This window comes from Lampetra fluviatilis, chromosome 3 (genome assembly GCF_964198595.1).
Source record: "Lampetra fluviatilis chromosome 3, kcLamFluv1.1, whole genome shotgun sequence".
Lineage (NCBI taxonomy): Eukaryota > Metazoa > Chordata > Hyperoartia > Petromyzontiformes > Petromyzontidae > Lampetra > Lampetra fluviatilis.
The window spans coordinates 18,789,216-18,810,734 of NC_136277.1; the positions used below are offsets into that span (position 1 = coordinate 18,789,216).

General features: G+C 40.7%; 1 protein-coding gene across 1 annotated transcript in view; it reads left to right on the plus strand.

The window, feature by feature from the left end:
- IGDCC3 (immunoglobulin superfamily DCC subclass member 3) overlaps nucleotides 1-21,519 on the plus strand; it is a 64,155-nt gene that overhangs the window by 17,366 nt on the left and 25,270 nt on the right. Inside the window, exons 3-6 of the mRNA XM_078884439.1 lie at nucleotides 13,997-14,141; nucleotides 14,563-14,693; nucleotides 17,145-17,285; nucleotides 20,758-20,916. Of these exons, the coding sequence (XP_078740565.1) occupies nucleotides 13,997-14,141; nucleotides 14,563-14,693; nucleotides 17,145-17,285; nucleotides 20,758-20,916 (576 nt within the window). The remainder of the gene's footprint in view (nucleotides 1-13,996; nucleotides 14,142-14,562; nucleotides 14,694-17,144; nucleotides 17,286-20,757; nucleotides 20,917-21,519) is intronic.

Sequence of the window (21,519 nt, forward strand, 5' to 3'; positions counted from 1 at the left end):
ATCAAGATGAATTGGTTAGCAGGCACTCTGCTATATGGAGGGTAATGCAACATGAGGCCTTCAGTATGAAGGTGAACACATTTTAGATATGCTGGAGAAAGCAATGTTGTGGGCAAAAAATTGAAACTTAGAACACTGGTAAACTGAAGCCAAATCAGTAGGTTATTCTTCTGCTGTGTAGAAATAAGATAACAAGTTGAAAGCGTGAAAGCGACGAATAAAACAAGACGAACAAAGATTCAGTTGAAATCAAAATGAACATTGATTAATTCTTAAAAATGCAGCTTTATTGATCAATTCTTAGGACGAATGAAAAGTAGAAGGGACATTTTTTCTTATAATCCTATTGAATCCAACAAACAGATGGAAATTGACCAAGGCGCTTTCAGCAAAGAGTCAGTTGCTTTATCTCCTAGGCAGATGTCCGGACCCTGCAAGCCAGGTTCAGGGGCCACACTGGAGCGGGGAGGGGGAGGTCAGAATCCAGAGGTCATAAACAGGCAAGAGTAAGTGCCTGCATTCTTAAGAACACTGCCTGACCAAAAAACAAAAGTAAAGGGCAACACACAGTTATCCAACATGCAGGACACCAAGTGCGAATAAAAAAACACGTGCATAACTGCACCGTTTTGTGATTATACAGCGAGATGAAAAAAACACGAACACGTATTTAACACGTATATTGTATTTCGCGAGTGGAAAAATACGACATTTCACACACATGGCGGTGATTCACTTTCGCAAGGTATTAAGCTCTTGAATGAGGAGCGTACAAGTACAGCTGCACATAGGTGCGTGCTTGATCTACTAAAACAAACTGTGCAAAGCTCGTGTTGTGTTAGGGGCAGTAAGTTGCACCCTACCAACTTTAAAGGTTGTGGAGACTTCCTTGTATTGAAGTGGAAAAAAAACACATTGCTAGCACTAAATATTTCAAAGATAACCATCAGGGGTGACAGTTACACAAAAAGAATGTTCATGGCCCATAAAAAAATAAATGTTAGAACGCTAATCCAAACTAAAAGCAAACCCTTCAAGGTTTTACATTTACCCATTTTGGCATTTTACTTGATAATGGACATAAATATATAACTTATACATTCAGCATATATATTTTTTATTCATACCACATTTAAATGTGTAATTGAAATCGCAGATATTGCTGTGTACTAGCAATGTAATGTAGACATGTATGATAACCATTGATGTTGCATTAAAGAGGCAAATACATAATTATGTTAAACTGCACTCTATAGTCGAATAATAGTATCATTATTATATTTACCTTTGTTTTGCTTGTCATGTTGAAAATGATCTGATCTTCGCATCAGTATTATTGAATATCAATCTCTAGTAGAATGTTTGTTTTAACAGGAAAGTTTACTTGTGGTTGGCTGAAATCACTTCTTGGTTTCTAAACAAAATACCACTTGTTTGCTCAACTTTTTGGCTTCATGAGTCAAACCTTTGCATGCTTTTGGCTCTTGAACTCAGACAGGTTTATGCTCTTGTATAGTACAAACCACTTTCAGGTCCTTAGCAAAAGGGGTGCTTGCCCAGCTTAATATGAGCCTCAATAAATTCATCAGCATTCAGAGGTGCTCCCTCTGACAGGCAATGCATAAACTGCCTTATCTCTATCCAGCTGTGTGGGATTTATAGTGCGCAGAATACAGGACAGTGAATTTATGGAGTCTTTTTGTTTTGGAAGTAGAGTAGAGAGACTGCAATCTTGATATGGTACAACGTGCTGTGTGCAGGGTGTGGGACAGATGGCAGCAGCCAGTGTCTCTGGGCTCTTGAGTTTACCTAGTGGGCCTTGTTTTCTTGCGCACCATCACCATCAGTCACTCATGCTGTCAAGTTGGGGGGTGAGTTTTGAGGTTAGAGACAGCCAACTGGACATGGATTATTAACAAGGGGAGTGTAATAGGAGGCTTTGTGCTAATTCCCGTGGAGTTAATTTAATTTTGTTCTGCCAGGCTGTCAGAGACTGATGGAAATTGTGTATTTACAAGCACCAATGTTGCATAGAAGCATGTTTTGATTATAAATAGCACAGTCTTAATTTTAGAAGGGTTCTTTAAACAAGAATTTCTTTTTCCTAGCTAGTTATGAAACGTAAAAGAAAAAAGTAAAAAAGCCTCCGTACTTTGAGGAGTTACATTTTTGTCGTGCTGTCAAAGGACGTGTTGCAATATCTCGATGTCACAGGATTCGCTATTGCTTAACATGTCACATTGCCGAACATTTATCACTCCATATATTCCCTCAGATGTTTTGCTTTATCTTTAAAAAAGGTACATAAGTAGAATAGTGCATTTCCTGCTTTGCAAATGCCACGCTAATGGCCATAACACAGCAGAATCTGTGTCGGGCACAGCCTCAGCGGTTTCTGCCGCGGGCAGCTAATGGAAGGGGGGTGAAAGCCTTCTTGTGGACAGCTCAAATTTCCTGGAATGTGTTTATCCCTGGCACAGACCAGATGCTTGGAGTCATAGCAAGGGAAGCAGAGGAAGTGAGTAGGTGGGTGGGGAGTTTTTTTTAGGATAAATGGCTATCAGTGAAAAAAGGAGTGTGTTAAATTTGTTTAAAAATAGAATTCGAATTTTTTAAATAAAATTATGAAGGCAAACATATGAAGTACTTGCCATTGTTTAGTTATACTATACAATGTATTTGTGAAAAATTACTGAAGGTCCCTTCCCTGTATGCGTTCTCTGCGATATTGACGTTTTTGTTTTGTTCTTGCTGAATCACGCCCCACTGATCTCCCTCGTAAAATATGAATACAAACAGACGTATAGATCTACAGTAGTGGTAATTATGTTGTCAAATATGGAACTAGAGCATTGCACTCCTATGAAGATGTTAATCTATTGCTGTGGTCAAGCAAAGTGCACCGACATTGCTGTGCTTTTATTACTTTATTTTAAATCACAGGCGCTAATTTCTTGCCAACGAAATAAGGCTATACAAACTGTTGATTTGATGTATGACCACCTCATGTCTTAATTTTAGTCTTTGTGGGCGATTATTGAGTGATTTAGAATTCAAGCAGATTGTTCCGTCTTGTCTCATATTGTGTTTTAATGTTAATGAGGGGTACCATTCCTAAACAAAGGCTGGCGCTCTGTGTTTTGCCCTAGCGGTCAATACTGAGATGGCCATGATGGCTTTCTGCTGAGGGTTAACCAAGCTATCAGGCTAATACAATTTGGAGAGACATTTAACGGATTGGTAAGTGCATTCTATTGTATGCTGTGGTGTGATGCCCCATGATAACGCTGAAAAGGAATTAGTTTCCCATGTCAATTGTGCAAGTAACCAGACTGTGATGGTCAAACTAATCTCTTTTCAACATGTTACTCAAATTACCATTGGCAATGAACAAAAACACAGGGTATTGAGATGCATTCGAACACGGCACAGTATGCTTTTTAGTTTCATAAAGCATTCTTTCATCTACATTTATTGTCATGATTAAGAAGCTATGAAGCGAATATCATAATTTAATAATAATGTTCAGCCTATTGGCAATCCACTGCTGGATGAAGCCTTACCCACCCTATGATACAATGGAGGTTCTTTGACTGTGCTTTACCACACAGGTCAGTAAAGGTTGGTGTTATTCGTGACCGAGAATGAAACTCAGGTTGTCGGTCCTATAAGTGGGTGCCACGGTGGCGAGATGTGAACTACCTTGCCTGACATACGGGAGGTCACGGGTATGATCCCAACCCTGGTACCTGTATATTTGGAGTTTGCATGTCTTTCTCCACGTGGTCGCGTGGATTTTTATCCGGGTCCTCCAGTTTTTCCCTCCACATTTAGAAACATGCATTTAGAGTATTTGGCTGCTTTAAATGTCCACGTGATAAGCCACTTCGTTGAGCTGTCATTTGTGGCCAGGTCGCTTCTGAAAAAGAGCCACAGAGCTCAGTGGGCCTTACTTGATAAAATACAATAAAAAATTATAGTTTCATAATTCACCGTGGTAAGCATTGCGCCACTTCGACACTCTATAATAATATGTGGTTAAATTTCGATTTAAAGCTTTCGTGACTGCAGGGATTCATCTTCTTGGTTCTTTCGGTAAAGTCACGTAGAAGGGAAGTAATAAAATAATAAAAATAAAACATAATAAAATGAAATAATTCTCACGACGTTTCGGCTACAACGCAAGCAGCCGTCTTCAGTGAGAATTATTTCATTTTATTATGTTTTATTTTTATTATTTTATTACTTCCCTTCTACGTGACTTTACCGAAAGAACCAAGAAGATGAATATGTGGTTAATACTAGATTAGCTCCTATGTGCTTGGTATTTGCGAACTTAAATTAGTATTATACATACGTAAGTGATATCATGTTTTAGAAAAAAAGGAGTAAAGAGCCTAGAGGAAAAAGTAGGTGACCTATTTTAATATATATAAATTGTGAATGGGCAAAAACGACATTTTAATTCATTTAATCGTTTGCAAACAAACTTTGTTACTGTATTTGAATTGTCATGCTGCCCTATAGAGTTTGTTACACACATATATCCAGTTATCTTTTTCAATTATTCTCCCAGTATGCACACTCTGCTGGCCCTTCCCAAAACCGTAGCACCAAAGCACTTTGCAAGTTTTGTATGTATGTTGAACTTTTTCGCACCATACGTAACCAACCATGCTAATCGGAGGTGCGGGGCAGGACAACAAACTAAATACAATCTGTGGTGGTAAATAACTTTGTATGAAGCACATGATCAAATCACATTCGTATCTGGAAAGATAAACTGAGTGCTCTAATGGTGGATTGCCTGGCGTTTATTGGGAGATGCTTAGGTGATGGCTTTGTGTGGAACTTAGAGTGCTGTCCCCCTCATATGTGTGAGTTCTCCCCAGGTTCTCCGGTTTCCTCCTGCATGCCAAATCACTTGTGATTTGAATTTTCAAATATCCCAAGGCCTTTCAAAAAAAAATACAGCCTTAATACTCAGTTTACACTTTCCTGAATAAATACAGGGCCTTATTGTCTACGTTGAGCCAGAGTTATGTCTTGATTAACACTGTGAAAAAAAATACTTGGGTTTATAATCATTAAAGATGCCTTACGACAAGAGAAGTTGTGTTTCTGATATAAGCAGGTGAGAATTGATTAAATAACTTAGCTCTGAGCCAGCATTCGTAATACATAAAAAATAAATGAAGAATATTGGTGATCACTGATCTCTAATGTAATCTGTAGGTTTGTGATATGAAGAGACTGGGAGAATAGCCCCCCCCGGAGTCTGTATGAACACAAGGAACACCCATTTCCGACTTGTGTGGTCGGTCACACATGATGGCAATGTTGGATTTATTCTGGTTTGTTTGGCACCGAAAACTAATTTTAAAGATGTGAGAAAATTCATATTTTGTATTGTAGTACCATTATATAAAATATTGAGGTAATGCGCTAGCAGTTTCGTGTTTGTTTAAAAAAAAAAACCTCATTTTCCCAGTGACTGCTGCCAAGTTAAAATCATCATGCAATTTCATCATCACCATAATTTAACAGCCATAATCTATCGACTGCTCACTGAAGGCTTCCCCATTTCATCACCATCCCTCTGCATTTGGCCAGTGATGTGACCTAGCGAAAGCAAATTCTCCGCATATTCCAGAGGTTCTAATCAAGCGGCCACTATAATTATTACTGCGAGTATAATAACCACAATGATGCTAAACGGTGTCTGCTTCACAATGGACGTTAAATGTCCCTTGACTTTCTCTTCAAGAACGGGCCATTGTGTATACAAGCATTAGAATCCAAATTGGCCGCATTCTAAAATTACTTAATTTGGACTATACATACCACTCATTGCCCCCCACTGGCAGACTCATGCCCTAAGTCACTCTTGCAAATGAGACTATCCTGGTCTTTTGAATTCTCATCTGGTGAAACAATATACTTTTGAAACTCTTGACGCCACAATGCTGTAAATCCTCTCACACTTCCACTTTAAAAAGAGACAATAAAAATAGCCAATAAACAAAAATGCAGCTTACATTTCCACAACTTGTTGGGAACAAAACCCCACAGTGCATTATCTTGTGAAGGTATTGGGGTGTACAGCACATAACGATTCGTCAAACTCCATGAATTGTTATCAATGATGTTTCGGCAGTTGTTGTGAATGGCAGTGCCTCTAGTTGCTGCAGGGGTCACATGAACCCATTGCACACAACATTATATATACCGTGTATGAACCCAAAAACATCAAAGCTCACATGCCCAATTTGATGCATGCATTCTGAACATTCAAATGTAATTTAACCAATGAATTGTTACATTCCTCGGAAATAGAACATTGAAATAAATGTAAAATCATGTTTATTGTAAAAGTGGCAAAATGGGTTGCTTCAAATAATTATAGTAGCCACTTTAATGAAGCCTTGAATATAGGCCTCTTTATTGAAGTGTAAGTCATGTAATAGAATACGATTAATGCTAGGCTTCCTCAAAAACATTAAAAAAGTGTCTTTGAATATCCTGTTCACTAAACATTTGACTTTTGCTTACACAAAGTAATGACGCTGTTATTTAAGCTGCAAATAACTGATTTCCGTTTGCTATAACCAGCAAAATGGAGAAATTCACCGAATTGACATACCGAGGAATTTTCACTCAGCCATTTAAGCATGCGCACAGATCTTTATAGATTACAGCATTTCTGTTCGCTTAATTACGTCCGCATTTCCAATACAGTGACGTGTTCTTTTTTTTACATATACATCGACATGGGGCTGTCAACGGGAGATGCGACTATTCGCAGTATATGCTTTGTTGTAGGTTAGGTAAAGTGTGAATGACCATATCTCCCGCAGTGCTGTATAAATAGCATACCGTTCTTCGGTATAAATCACAGCCTTAAGATAATATTTATAAATAGCACAAGCCTTATTAGGATGTAAATTATGCTGAAAGCTCTTAACCGCTAATGTGCAGTACAGCTAGCATAGGAGAAGGTTACACATGCAAGCGTGTCTGTTGATGGGGAAGGTCACAACCGGATATGCAAATTGGTATTATCCCGCAACATCCCAGTGCAGAGTTCATATGGGAAAGGTCACTGATGCTGACCCATGCCCTTGTGGAATGGCAGCTATGCAGGCACTGTGAATAGTCAATGAGGTTGTGTGTAGGAATGCTCACCAAGATACACCATGTACCGACGGGTCTTACAGCTCGAAAACGTTGCTTGATTTCAAATCAAACGATAATTATAAGGAAAAGGCATTTTACAAATTAATAGAGCGGTGAAGCTAATCGCTTTGCAGTGATGGCTCTCTTGATGGTAACGGGAAATGGTGTTGCATCTTGCCCCAGGTCACAAACCTTCTGTATCGTGAAATGCGCCGTGCAGTGTGTTAATGCAGATATAGTAATCAGATTGCTTTTACGGATCACAGGTTGCCAAAATGAATTCCATTAGAATACAAATGTTAATAAATGTATAGGAAAAGCTAACAATTTATACTGACTAAATATAGCGAACCCCTTTTTAAAATATGATTTAATTTGAATAACTCTGAAGGTATACGCTTTTTCCCACAACATTACACATTTCACATCAGTTTTATATTTGTATTCAAGCTTGTATATGCCATAAAATTACAGTGCTTGGTATATCATCGGCTTTTGCTGTGGTCCCATGTTTACAATTGTTTTTTGTGTAATTGACTTACAAACATTTATAGCGTACAACTGAAGGTACACTACAGGGTGACACTATAAAGATGTTGACTTGAAGCTGTGCTTCAGTGGGCAGACGAATAATAAATCCGGTCCAAGGTAAGGGTGCAGCCCTGTCACTTTTCTCGCATCACTGTTGGCATAAGGGGCCCCAATCGATGGAGCCCCTCTGGAAGGTATTTTGGCCTACTCCTCCACTCTGGCCAGACGTAACGGAAAAGGTGGGAGTAGCCACACTTTATGTCACCACATGTGACCTGCACGATGTAATGCGGAATAACAATTAATCTTGATTTGAAGCTTTCGTGACTGCAGGAATCCATACTCTTTGGTTCTTTCGGTATGGACTGAGATGGGGGAGATTTACATTAAGAAACTTGGCCGTTGTTTCAACTGCTCCACTAGGAGATCGAACTGGGGACAACTACATTGCTATACTAACCGTTACACCACGGAAGAATTCATAAATCCAGGACAGTGTGGTAAAATGGGTTACAGTGATTTCAACTGCTATATGAAATCTACGTCATACTGGTGCCAGTCCCTAGTCTTGTTCAATTGCAATCCTTCTCGGTCTCACATTTTTACCCCACACATTCCCTCTCATTTGCTTTAATGTTTCTCGTTTTGTCTATTTTTGTGTCAAGACTTATTTTAACATGTTTTTGTCAAGTTTATTATTTTATATTAATAATTGTGTTGGATGCAGAACAGAGCAGGGAAGACTTGGAGGATTATGAATTTATTATCAGGACTTAGCACACATTTTACAACTGCTTTTCAAATTTGCGAACCGTATAATAAAGTTAAATGCATAGAAGTAGGACACAAGCACCATGGAAGACCACTAAACACAGGATGACTTTACACTCAGTCAACTTAATTCTGTTTGGAGATAATGGCTATGAGAATATTTGGATCAGTGGTGTAATGGTTAGTGCATTGTACTGTGAACCCAGCGACCAGAGTTCAATTCCTGGCCACATCTAACATCAATGGCAAGTTTTTTTTTTAATTCATAGGCTGAGCCGGCACATTTTCAATGATGAGTGTTGGTGATCCCTTTGGGCTTGGCAGGGCAGGGGTCATTCTGGAGGCCTTCACAGCCTCTAACGTATTACCGTGCTGTGTTGATGAGAGATATGGGATGTTATTGACTGCATGGTTTAGTGACGCGCAACTGTGTGGAAAAAAACCAGAAGCAACTCAGTTGCATTATTTAACGTGGGATGTTACTCAACATGCAGAGTTCAATACAGTTGCCTTTAACTTCAGCCGGGTGTCAAAGGGTACTCAATGTATTATTGAAAAGTTGAAAAAAAAAGTCCGTGTAGTTGTTTTCAAATGAATACAGAGAGCGCTATAGATGATCATTATTATGTTCACAGAGAGGTCCACATTGTGTCAATGTTGTTATTATGAATGTTGAAGTATTACAAAGCTCAAGAAGTGTTTGTCTTGCCCTCTGCTGGCACAAGTCCATTATCCAGTATTTTCTCACTATGATGTAGCATATGTAATTATATACAATTAATATATTTTTTATACTATTATGAAGCTGAACATGCAGTTGTGAATGTTAATGTAGCTATAGAATTACGATTACACAACCCAGGCCTTTTTCTTCAGATGTTGGTCACATGCCAATGAATTAGTTTATCTTTACTGCACACAGCATACACATACACACTGCTCGTGTTTTATCTGGCTTCAGTCGCTATTACTTAGCACCGTTTAGAGAGATATTGCTCAAAGGTGATTTCCACACTCTTCATGCATGCAGTTACATTTTTGTTGCGTCTATGTTTATTTATTTGTTACACGGATGAGCCCATTTAGCTAGTTGCCCGGCTATTCTATAAGGGGCAACAAAAACAAATGCATTAACAGGAGTATTGCAGGGAACGAGTAGTCTTTAAGGAATATTCCACATCAATGAGGTATTTACAATTCGTAAACGAAACACACTGGAATACAACAAAAATAAGTGCAAATGTAACATGGGAGCAACATGAGAGCGAGAGGCGGCAGGCAATGTTAGGAGGTACAGGTGAAAGTAAGCTCTGAGAGAGATCAAATCCACTGCGGGTATGGTTTGAGGAGGCAGGGAAAATCCATTCTGTTGTTTTTTCAGCAAGGCATTGTCGGCATTTCATCCTTTAATTATCTCTAAGGATATATTGTTGCTACCTCATTTGTCTGTTACGTACTCATGAATGTTTTGTTGTGGAAAAGTACTCGGACACATTTATTCCGAGATTTAATTTGGGCCACCGTTGTACATGTGCCAAACTAAAATTGCTACACATGCAACATTTAATCATAATCATTAACTTTCAAAGGATATAAATGGCAAGCCCATTAATTGGTGTACAGTATATGTAAATGATATAACTTAATTAATTGCCCTTTGACTAATTGCACACTTGTCGGTCGACTCTGCAAATAGGCTCGTCATTGCATTTGCTGAGCATGGTGTTATGTGTGCGCTGCACGTGGACCCCTGGGGGAGCGGTGGGGCAGCGGTTAGCTCACTGCGCTACGAACCCGGCAACCTGAGTTCGATTTCCACTCACGGTCAACCAACACCAGTGACGATTATCTCTAAACTGAGCCAAGGCCTCCCCTAGGTCGACTCACTGCACCAGTACCTGGTGCACAAAGGGTGGCCAGACGTGGCGCTGGCCACCCACACCCTCGTGTGCCGTGTTGTGTGTTGAACTTCTTTCACACCGTACGTTTGCCTACCGCACTAAGCAGAGGTGCGGGGAAGGACAACAAAGTGAATGCAAAAAGCAGTTCAAAATAAATGAGTTTTAAATCTGGGATAAAAAAAACACATTCCTGCGGAGAGAGCTGGTAGGAACTTTGGGTTGCTCGGTCAATGGCCAGGGTCAACGGCGGCGTGGTGTATTCCGCAAATATGCCCGACTGTGAGGGCGGGCCAAAGCCGGCGTGAGTAGGTTAAACATTGAGTTTTATAAGGGCACCGCGGGGTAACCAGCCCCTCCCCACCCTCCCCTCCCAGCCCCTCCCTGCACGACGGACACAATAATCCCCTGTTGGGCTGGTGTAACCAGGATGTTCCTACCAGTAAAAGAGTTCATAGCTCCAGTGGCTTCCTCATATCGGAAAGAAGGAGAGCGCTCTAGATGGTCGCAGAAGCGCATCTGAAAGCGCGCGATGCAGTGAACGCCCCTTTGTTCGATGGCCAGCCAAAAGCCGCGGCGAGGATGACCGGAGTTCACGTCATTGATGGTTCATGCACTTTGACGAGATCAGCAAGGTATTGTGGTTCATCTCACCAACAGCACTTGCCCCAACAAGTCTGTAATGGCAATACGGGGGGTGGGGGGGTGGAAATCGTCGTCTTTGTCACCGTGGCATCCTTTATTGGTATTGGGGGGGGGGTGGTGGTTGCGAATGTTACTACTGTCACGTCTGGCCCAGCGCGTGTCGGTGCGCGTGGACACATCCCTGCAGCGCGGCAGCAGCCGCGGGGTTGGATGCGGTTTGGATGTCCGCCAAGGCGGGCGAGGGAATCCCCACGATTGCGTTTCGCCAGCGCGTGGCCGGCTGCGTGTAGGCGGGTGGGTGGCGGGGTGCTGGGAGGCAGGGCCAGATGGGCAGTCAGCCAGATCCACCCGTGGGGGTTTGCGACCGCACGCGGCTGATCACATTAGAACACCGCCGCCTCTAAATCCTACGTAGCATAGGGGCATGGCGGCTGCACGTGAAGAAAAGCACACTTGCCCAGCGTAGTGTATTGAAATTTCAGGTAACAATATTTGCTGGTCTATAATCCCCCACGTGGAATATCGTTGTGTGCGTCTCTTTTGAGGCTCGGTCATTTCTCTATATGGGTACGTGACTTTAAATGTGGTAGTTTTCAAGCCAACCATTATTATATGCAGTCTTTATGGCCAATGTTTCGTCTGTAATAAAAGAAAATCTGGTTCGAAAAGTGATCTGGAATTCACTTAAGTGAACTGGAGGCAACTCTGATTTACTGGATCATCCCTTTGACCTCACTTTGGCCAATTACAATGGCTTGCTGTGTGGATGCAATGTATAGGCCTAGAAATCGTCTATAGAAGATCTGTTCATTTTAATTCTGAATCCTGTGTCTCCATTGGGATTCCACTTAAGCTGTCAAATAATCCCATTCATTTGAGTGCAGATGCAGGAATTATTAATTTCAGTGGTGATTCCAATTAATGGAATTTTAGTGTAAATTTCAGTTGTACGTATATTGAACTTCTTTCGCACCATACGCAGCTAACCGTGCTAATCGAAGGTGTTGGGGAAAGGACAACAAACTAAACACAAAAAGCAGTTCTAAAGAAATGAGTTTTCAATCTAGATTTAAAAGTGCAGAGCATCAGTAGCTTCCTAATGTCGGATGAAACAACGTTCTAGACGGCGGCAAAAGCGCATCTGAACGGTGACTGTCTTGTTCATTAGAAAGCACACTTTGGAAATCCCTTTCGGAAAATACTGGTCATATATAACAATGCTTTGACTCCTTAATGGATTCATTCATCTGTCTCATAGCAGTGTACAGGAAAGTGCGATCTCTACTGGAAAAATAATAAAATGGTCGCAAAGTCTTTCCCAAAATTCCGGTGAAAAATGCCTTCCACGGTCATTTCCGTCTGCATGCCCATGCACTTTTCTGCAACCTGGTCTGAATATATTCTTCATCTACGACATGATGGTTATAGCTGAAACTGGAAAAAAATTGCCAAAAACCCATCAAAATCACATTCCATTACAAGAGTTGAATTGCAGTTCCATCCTATGGATTGGGGAAATTGCCCAGTCCAATAACAATGGTGAATAGGTTTTAACGGTGCATTGAGTTATCGATTCTGAATTCTCACGATACCTGCTTCAAATTGTGCATGTAAGAATTTTAGTCAAAGCATAATTTGTGGATGTAACTCCAGCAGCAATTAGAGGGGCTACTTTCACCACAGCAACGATTGTTGAGTCGAATTATAAAAAATCTATTGAATCATGAGGGAGGAAATCCTCACCTGTTTAGTGATGAAGGTAGTAGCTGTGATAGTGGTGCTTATTATGGTGGTTGTCATAGTGATAGTAGTAACCATGATGGTGATGTCATCATCAGACATCCCCTGTTGGATGAAGGCATTCCAATGCCATTACCATCCCACGTCCTGCTCACTCCTGCAAATGAGTGAATCTCACTGCTGCATTTCTGTGGTAGTCATCCTCGTTGGCATGTTTTTATCTTTTGGCTGCCATCCTGTTATCAATAATTCTTCGGCCGTTATCTCATCTAGAAAGGTGTATCGGGCATCATCTCTGCCCATGCCCAATTTCCTGAGTGAAAATAATGCCCACGATTTGCAATTGTTATTCTATCCATTTGTTACACTTTCTGTCTCTCGGTGTAATTCTAGGCATGCACGACTCCACGCTTCGCCATACTTCATTGCATGGCCCCTATTGATCGTAGTGATCATAATGATGATAATTATAATAGTGGCGGTGATTATGGAATAATAATAATTGCGATCATCATTGTGATGTGGTTATAGAAGTAAACGCATGGATCTTGGTAGTGCATATTCAGTTGCTGGCAATCGTGAAAATATTAACTGTATTAAGGTGATAAATGACTAAAACAAGCCATTCATAGGATGTTACATCCTCTATTATATGTAATGGTTTATCATGTTCATTATTTAACGATACTTTTAGATTAAATTATTCGTTTTGTAAAAAATAATTCAGCCAACAGAAAAAGACTGCAATTCATGTAATACTGCACTGCTATATTTAAAGTAATAACTACAAATGTAATACTGGTAGTTTCTTACACAGCACACATACAAATGGCTTCGAAGATGTATGGTTCTTATTATGTTTTTTTCAATTCCAATCCAAAATCACTGTAGTGTGTAATTAAAGTCTATTGTACCCAGCAAATACAGGTTTGTTCACGACACTGTCAACCCCATTGGAAGATAGGATACATTTGAAAATGGCTTAACAAAAATTACGGCGCATGCTCAATTGAAATCTTAATTCCATTTTTTTAACATGTCTCAAATCTATTACGTTTGGAATATTTGACCTATTGCAAAGTGAGATTATAGAAACAGAGGGATTCGTCTCTATAGACTGTCTGTCAGCAAACCGTTAACGGCTGATTGCTCTGGTGTTCCACGTAAGAAGGCATTTTCTGGATACGTTGCTGACAGAGGTCTCTGGTTTCTTTTCCTTTTTTCTATCGTTTCAGCACTGCCGCGGTTCAGCCAGCACCCGCAGCCGGTGGCAGTGGAGGAAGGTGGGGTGGCCCGCTTCCAATGCCTCATCAACGCCCGGCCGGACCCGCTCGTCACCTGGGAGAAAAACCGTACAGCTCTGACAGAAGATGACGACAGGTGATCAATCTGCTCTCAACGCATAGCTGAGCCAATCGGGAGAATTTCTGCTGAAAAGTGTTCTTTTCACGTCATTTTACACCGACGTGTGTGAACTGTGAAGCCCGCATTCCTTGTTTAATGTCATTTGATAACTTGCTCCTAAATGGCTGGCCTGATTCCAGAAGGGCTCCCCTAATTCAACGTAAAACCCTGCTATAGATTACCTCTGAACATAGAGATTGTTAGCCGAGTGATGCGCCTGGTTTAAAGCTGAAATCCATTTCCTAAGGTGTTATTTCAGCTAAAATCCTTAAGATGTGTGCAAGTAGGTATTGCAGACATGTTTTCTCATCGACATTGATTCACGATGGTGAAATGTGTAAACGTTGTTGCTGAAAGTAAAGCTGTGTGTGGCCTGGCTGCTCTTTGTTGTGGACAGGTACACATTTTTACCTTCTGGAGTACTGCAGATCACAGGTGTTCGGCCAGAGGACTCTGGTTACTTCCGTTGCATAGCCAGCAATGTGGCAGGACGGAGACGAAGCATGGATGCTCTTCTCACGGTCACACGTAAGTGTTGGATGCAATGTTATATGCCGAGTGGAATGACTACAAAAAATACCCTTTTAGTTTTTTTATTTCTTCATTCCAGTTTTTTTTTTCTTAATCCCATGCATTTACAATGTATGCGGTAGATGTATTATTTTTAATAACTCTCACATATGCAAATGTTTTAATCCACACTGGTCAGCAGATCCACAGTTAAAGCTGTTATCTTCAGACCCCTGAGGATTTTTAGATAAATTGGGTGATGGATAAAAACAAAACATAAAAACCCATTTGTGACCTTGATATCATAACCGCAAAACAGTTTTCCTCTCGATCGCCACCGATCTTCAGAGTAGAATGTTTTGTCTGCAAAGCACTTACACGCAGAAGGCACAGAGGACATTTTTTAATGTAATTATAACAGACTTGATATGTGGCTATTATGTGAGTGAAATGGATATCCTCCATCTTGCTATGTGGCTGTGAATACATTCTTGTGAGTGTATATCCACTTTTGGAATATGAGATGCTTCAATCCTAGTTGTCACATGACAGACACACAGTCTCAGTTTCTTGTGTAATCTCAGTGCAACTAGTCAGACTTTACATTCCAGCTCCTTTGCACGCTGTAACAAAAGACATTTGTAAGAAAATTACCCATCTGTCCTAAATTTCGTTGCATCGAGAGGATGAGCTATTAATGATGTTGTTTTAGACACTGAGGCACTTACCAATAGTCAACTTAAACATGTCACCGAGCCCTCAGGAAAAGAAACCCAACTGACTATGCCTGGAATCGGCCTCTCCTCAATCCATCTCAACATTCTTCTGGAAGGGATGCTAGCTAATTATCAGGAACATTGGGATGGATCAATCTGTGACCTGTAGGTCCTGGGAATTATACAACAGGGCCAACAATGTCATTCCAAGAGTGACCACCTCAGGCTGGCAAGATTACATCCTATATACCAAAAAAACTAATTATTGTGAAAGAAATGTCATGGCTGCTGGAGCTTAGGGGCCATATAAGAATACTCTGAGGGTACCAATAAAGGTTGTATGCCTGATACTTCATCGTTCCACAGGGTAATCTGATGCTAAACAGTCATTTTACCCAGATTATTGCCACATCTCGTCGGCATGTGTGGTTTTTAAAACATTTATCTGCACAATCTGGCTGTAAGTCCATGCTAGATGCAATGTATACGGATAAATCAACGTCCCCGTGGCTGCAACATAACCGTTTGCACCATGTGCTGCCTCTGTTTTGCGCGCGGTGAAGCACCCATCACTATTAAATCCGACGTAATCTCCGCGTTGAAAAACTATTAGAATAAAAGTGGGTGACATTGGACAATTTTATTTTATTTCTTTAAGGGCAAGGCATGCTCTTTCTTTATCTGACTAGCAAGACAGACAGGTTGGAGCAATAATTGCTCCAACCTGTGCCACTGTGGGCCAGGCGGGACAAGAGCATTTCCCGCTGTAACCATGAGTAATAACCACGAGCAGGTTCATCTCGTGATATCCCAGGTCTCTTAGGGCCTGTGGGTCTCATGAGATTTGACCACGGCAGTGCTCGTTTCGTCACGATCAGTGGATATGAACTAAATATGTATTAATTATTCATACTAATTATTTTCAGCAATTTGTATGAAATTTAAATAAAATTGAAGGACAGAATATTCTCGGATTTTCCTGCATGATGTGCCAAATATGACCAAAAAGAATTCTGCTAAAAGCTTGCCATGTGCTACAGAGTAAACCAGTGACATAAACAAGGATTTGATATTATCCAGGAACAATCTCTCTTATCTTAGAATTCCCTCAAACATGAGTTAATTTCATTACTGTATCATGGACAGTAGGCTGTGTATGTAGCCCACACAGACAGCGCAGTTCACATGCTGTAAATTGTGTGTTACAGTCCAGGGTAAGGCACTTTCCTGCAGGCTTGAAATGTAGGTCGTTCCCATGTAAAATAATGCACAATTAAAATAAAAGGGGTGACTTCACCCTCTTTTATGTGAACTGTCACTGCAAGAATGATGAGGCAACAATAAAATAATCCCAACCAAACCACTTCTTCGCACAGCCGGAGCAAGAGTCCACCCTCCTAATGCGCCATCACTCCAATATTGTGAGACTGGGTTTCACAAAGACCACAGGCCCTAAGGGACCTCGGCACTCACATTCACAGTCCCTACAGGATCACAAGGTCATTCACCTTAGCGCTGGAAAAGGAGATAACATAAGCGAGGCCTGTTTTTTTACTTTCACTTATTTATACATTTAATGGAGTAACAACGCTTGTTATCATTTTGTGCAAAAACTTTTGAGCTTGCAGAGAACACAGAGCTTATGTTCCATATAAAATGGTTTATATCCCCAGGCAGTTACTTGAATATTGAAGGTTCCTGAGTTCATTTGCGACGAGACGAAATGTCCGTGATGTTTTTTTTTCTTTTTCAGCGGCAGTTCCAGCAAAGTCGTCCAAGGACCCCGTGATCCTGTCAGGCCCTCAGAACCTCACGCTGACGGTGCACCAGACTGCCATCCTGGAGTGTATCGCCACAGGGAACCCCCGGCCCATTGTGTCCTGGAGCCGGCTGGGTGAGCAGCGGCAACATCTATCGAAACAAAACAAAAATACTAAACTATTTTTATTTTACCAGGTACTGAGTAATTTAGCTTTTTTCAGAAGTGACCTGGCCACGAGATGGCTTATCATCACGTAACATTGACAGCAGCCAAATACTCATGTTGATTATAAATGTGGAGGGAAAAATCCACGCAGCCACGAAAAGAACATGCAAACTCCAAATATACAGGCATCAGGGTGGGGATCGAACCCATGGCCTTCTCCTGTATACCAGGAGAGGTAGTTAACATCTCGCCACCGTGTCAACCACAAAGGGTTAAAATAAAGTGAGACCGCTACTTAAAAACAAAATCTTGATGAAGATAAATAATACACATTTACACAACCAATTATAGATTCAAAAACTGACCAAATGATACTTTACATTTAAGTAAATATTTAATGCAAAGCCTTTGCCCAAAGAACGTGCGCCTCACAGCAGGGTCAACAATTGTCACTGTAGTTTTGTCCTGAAGTGCAGTCAGATTATACACGCCTGATGCCGCCATTTTCACATCCCATCTACATAGAGGGCAGAAAGCAGATTGTTCTCCTGGTTCTGATGCCACAATGTTGTCCATTATGGTAAAACTAAAATAGAAAAATACATCAATAATACAATATATATATATATAACGAACATTATAACTGTGTTAGTCATTAACTGACACCTCCAGTTTTTTCAAAATACAGTGTAAAATATAGCTATATAGAGTGTAAGGACATAACTTCAACAAATTCAGGCAAAACTATAAACATTCTTACCTGAATGTTTTGTCCAATATATCAAAGGTTGCTTCGTTGGTTCCAATGTTGCAAATGGGCATGTCACAGACACGAAGGCGAGGAGGACTAAGTGAGTTTGCGTAGCAGCAGTGGGCTAATGTCCACCGCTTAGGGAACAACCCCCCCCAATAGCAAATTAACAATAATATACTTGGATAGTTGGTATTAGTTTCCCACTTGTTTGTCATAGAAAGGCGAAAGTAAGCTCTAAGTGAAGAAGACACAACTTTTAGAGCTGACCCTTACACAAGACTGCAACCTTCGGGAGCAGATGCCGGTGAGACACTGCAAAAAATAGCGCTGAGTGCATTCGTTTTCAGGTGAACAACAAACAATGTGAGAATCCGTTTTAAAAAAATGCGAGTCTCATGCGTAATTCACGAGACTTGACATGTATGGTCTGTCCTCTTCCCTCCTTTCGGCATTGTGTTACATTAGCTAGATTTCATGTATTAATATATTCATCTAGTGTCTCTTCAATACGTTTATACTGAGGGACTGACCATACTCTGTTCGCTCATATTCCCATAATGGCAACATTGAGTCATTACTTTTCAGAATTGTGTCAATTCACCGCTGGATAAAGCCTCTCCACACCATTTTGGTCTTGACTGTTCTTTAGCATGCTTATCAATGTAGGTTATTGAAGGGGGGGGGGGGGTTGAAATGTCACCCACCACTGATATTAGCCATGGATGGTAACTGAACTCAAGCTACAGTGAGCAAACTACTGTGCCACCACTCCACCCCGAGGGCAATATATAAGGGCCCAATATTAACATAACCACTGGTTTCTTAATGTGTGCAAGGTAGCAGATGGGACATCACCAGAGGACAGGTCCTCAATTTGACAAATGATAATTGTCCCACAACACATAATAATCAACACGGTCTGAATATATAAGTGTAGACATTAAGACAATTGCTGTAAAGGACCAGCATAATAAACTACCACATAGTTGAAATTATTTAAAAGTTCACCATCTACATCATTAACGTTGCCATGCCTATGGACGTTGACAAAGAATATGAAACAAAATCTGAAAAGCACACAAAGCAGCGTTGAAGATGTGCATGCTTGGCATTTCATAGTCAGAAAGTGGCACACATGGATCAGATGGAACGCGGAGAGGGTCATGTTGACTTAAGAAATGTACTTCGAGACTACCGACAGCGTGGCAACCAAAGTAGGGAAACACACCCAAGAGGGGGAAATCACCGTCGAAATGGAGCGGTGAAATCAGCTTGTACAGTGAAGATGTATGGACTTGTGCTTCGTTAAAACCGTCAGGGATTGGGACTACTTGTGGATGCCATCACCCAGCTGTAGCTAGACCAGGCCGTATGATGATGACGATGATGCATCTGTAAAAATAGGTTACATGGAGAGAAGCGTTATCCTTGACAAAGGTGACGAGATTAAAGGCAAGCACCCTCTTGTTTACCTGAAGAGCATTGAAAGCACTCAGAGCGTTGCTGTACGGGGGTGAGGATGCTCACTAAGTACCGTTGCCGGGAGCTCGGAGTGCTCTCATTGTTGCGCCGGAAACTGCCGTAATTTAAATGGATGGCTGATTGATGCATACTGCAATTACTTGCTTTGATCATTAGTGGAGGCTTCCATAAACCCCTGCTGACACACTGTGGGAATAATATGACAGATCCCTGTTATTAATAGGCACCCTTTCCCCCTTAATGTCTTTACCGCTTCTTTTCGCGTAATCATTAAGAAGCGACAACTGCCCAGCACTGTTTAGGTAGCGCTAGGATTCGCCCACATTAATAGCCTTTCCCCCACCACCACATGCTCACTCGCAGTCACCTCTTCACTCTCAAGATGTGAGTGTTCTGCCTTGATTTCTGGAGCCTGATTCTTGATTAACTGAAATAAAAGAGAAAAACAATTGGACGTGAAAGGGTGTTGCGATTGGAATGCCTTAAATTTGTATTTCACTTGATTGGTGCTGGTGCTCAGTGGTTACAATTAAAGGACATTGTATCCCGAAGATTTGTAAAATGCTTTAACTTTTTTAATACAATTATTTACACGTGTTTTTCATGACAGTGCTCGCATTGAACAATTAATGTGAAACACACAGTGAATTTCATTATTTTCTTGCTTTATTTACTCTCCTTTGACAATGATAAATATATATAGTTCAATTGCATTATTTAATATAGAAAACATATTTTTACTTGGTTATGAGTTACCTTAATAGCACAATTGTGTACTTACATATAGCATATGTGTGAAATGTACAATATATGTGTTCTTACTGAATCGTTTTTTTCTCTGAGCATTATTTTGAGTTATACAAAATATAGATTAAAATATATCAATTTGATTTGCCCAAATACTGTCGCGCACATTGCTTGTGGTACCTGCTGACATACGTTGTGAGTTTGGGTAGCACTAGTTCTCAAATTACGGTGTCACAAAATGACCTCACAAAATGAATCATTTTAAATGTGCACCTATTTTTGAATGAAAAAAACAATGAATGCACTTGCCAAACAAGAGACCATTGTGGAATATTCCAAATTATTTTTTTTATCAGCTATTAGATATTCCGTTGTCAACGTATATATTTTTTCTCTCGTGACGCTAATGCTGTTTTTTTACACCTCTGTCCTGGCCGTGTGCTTCTTCGCTGACAGACGGCCGCCCCATTGGTGTGGAGGGCATTCAGGTGGTGGGCACTGGCAATCTGATGATTTCCGACGTAGCCGTGCAGCACGCCGGTGTATACGTGTGTGCCGCCAACCGGCCCGGCACCCGCGTCCGTCGCACTGCTCAAGGTCGCCTCATCGTTCAGGGTGAGTGCACCAACTCGGTGTAGAAGGGGGACACAGCCTTTTGGCACATCAATGTCAGATTTTATATTTTCAGTCATTTTTTTTTTAAACCACAATTTTGGGTATTTATTTTCAGATATTTGCATGTTCTGATCTTTTACATTGTGTACACATTTACTGTCTCTTCCTGTGAACAAAATATACATCACCCAATGTCACGTCACAGATTTTACTGACCAAAGCTTGGAAATGATGTCACAGAAGCGACATCACTTCCGGTAACGTCATATTTTTAGGACAATCCGAAATAATATATTTTTTTGTGTTATAAAAAAATATTGCATCTAGGCCAAATGATCATATTTTTCAGATGAATCCAAACTTTGGGAGCACATCATTATAACCATACCATACAGGCGGAGCAAATTTCACTCTTTATGTGCACTGCCAAAGAAAATAATATGTTAGAAGCCATTGTTATGAATCCACTTGTAGCATGATATTCAATGAGCAATACGATGTGGACTTATATATTGTCCATAAACAGCCACATCTCAAGACACCATGCAAGAACAGCGCAACATGTGCCACCTGGGGAAAGAAAATGTATTAAGTCATTTCATT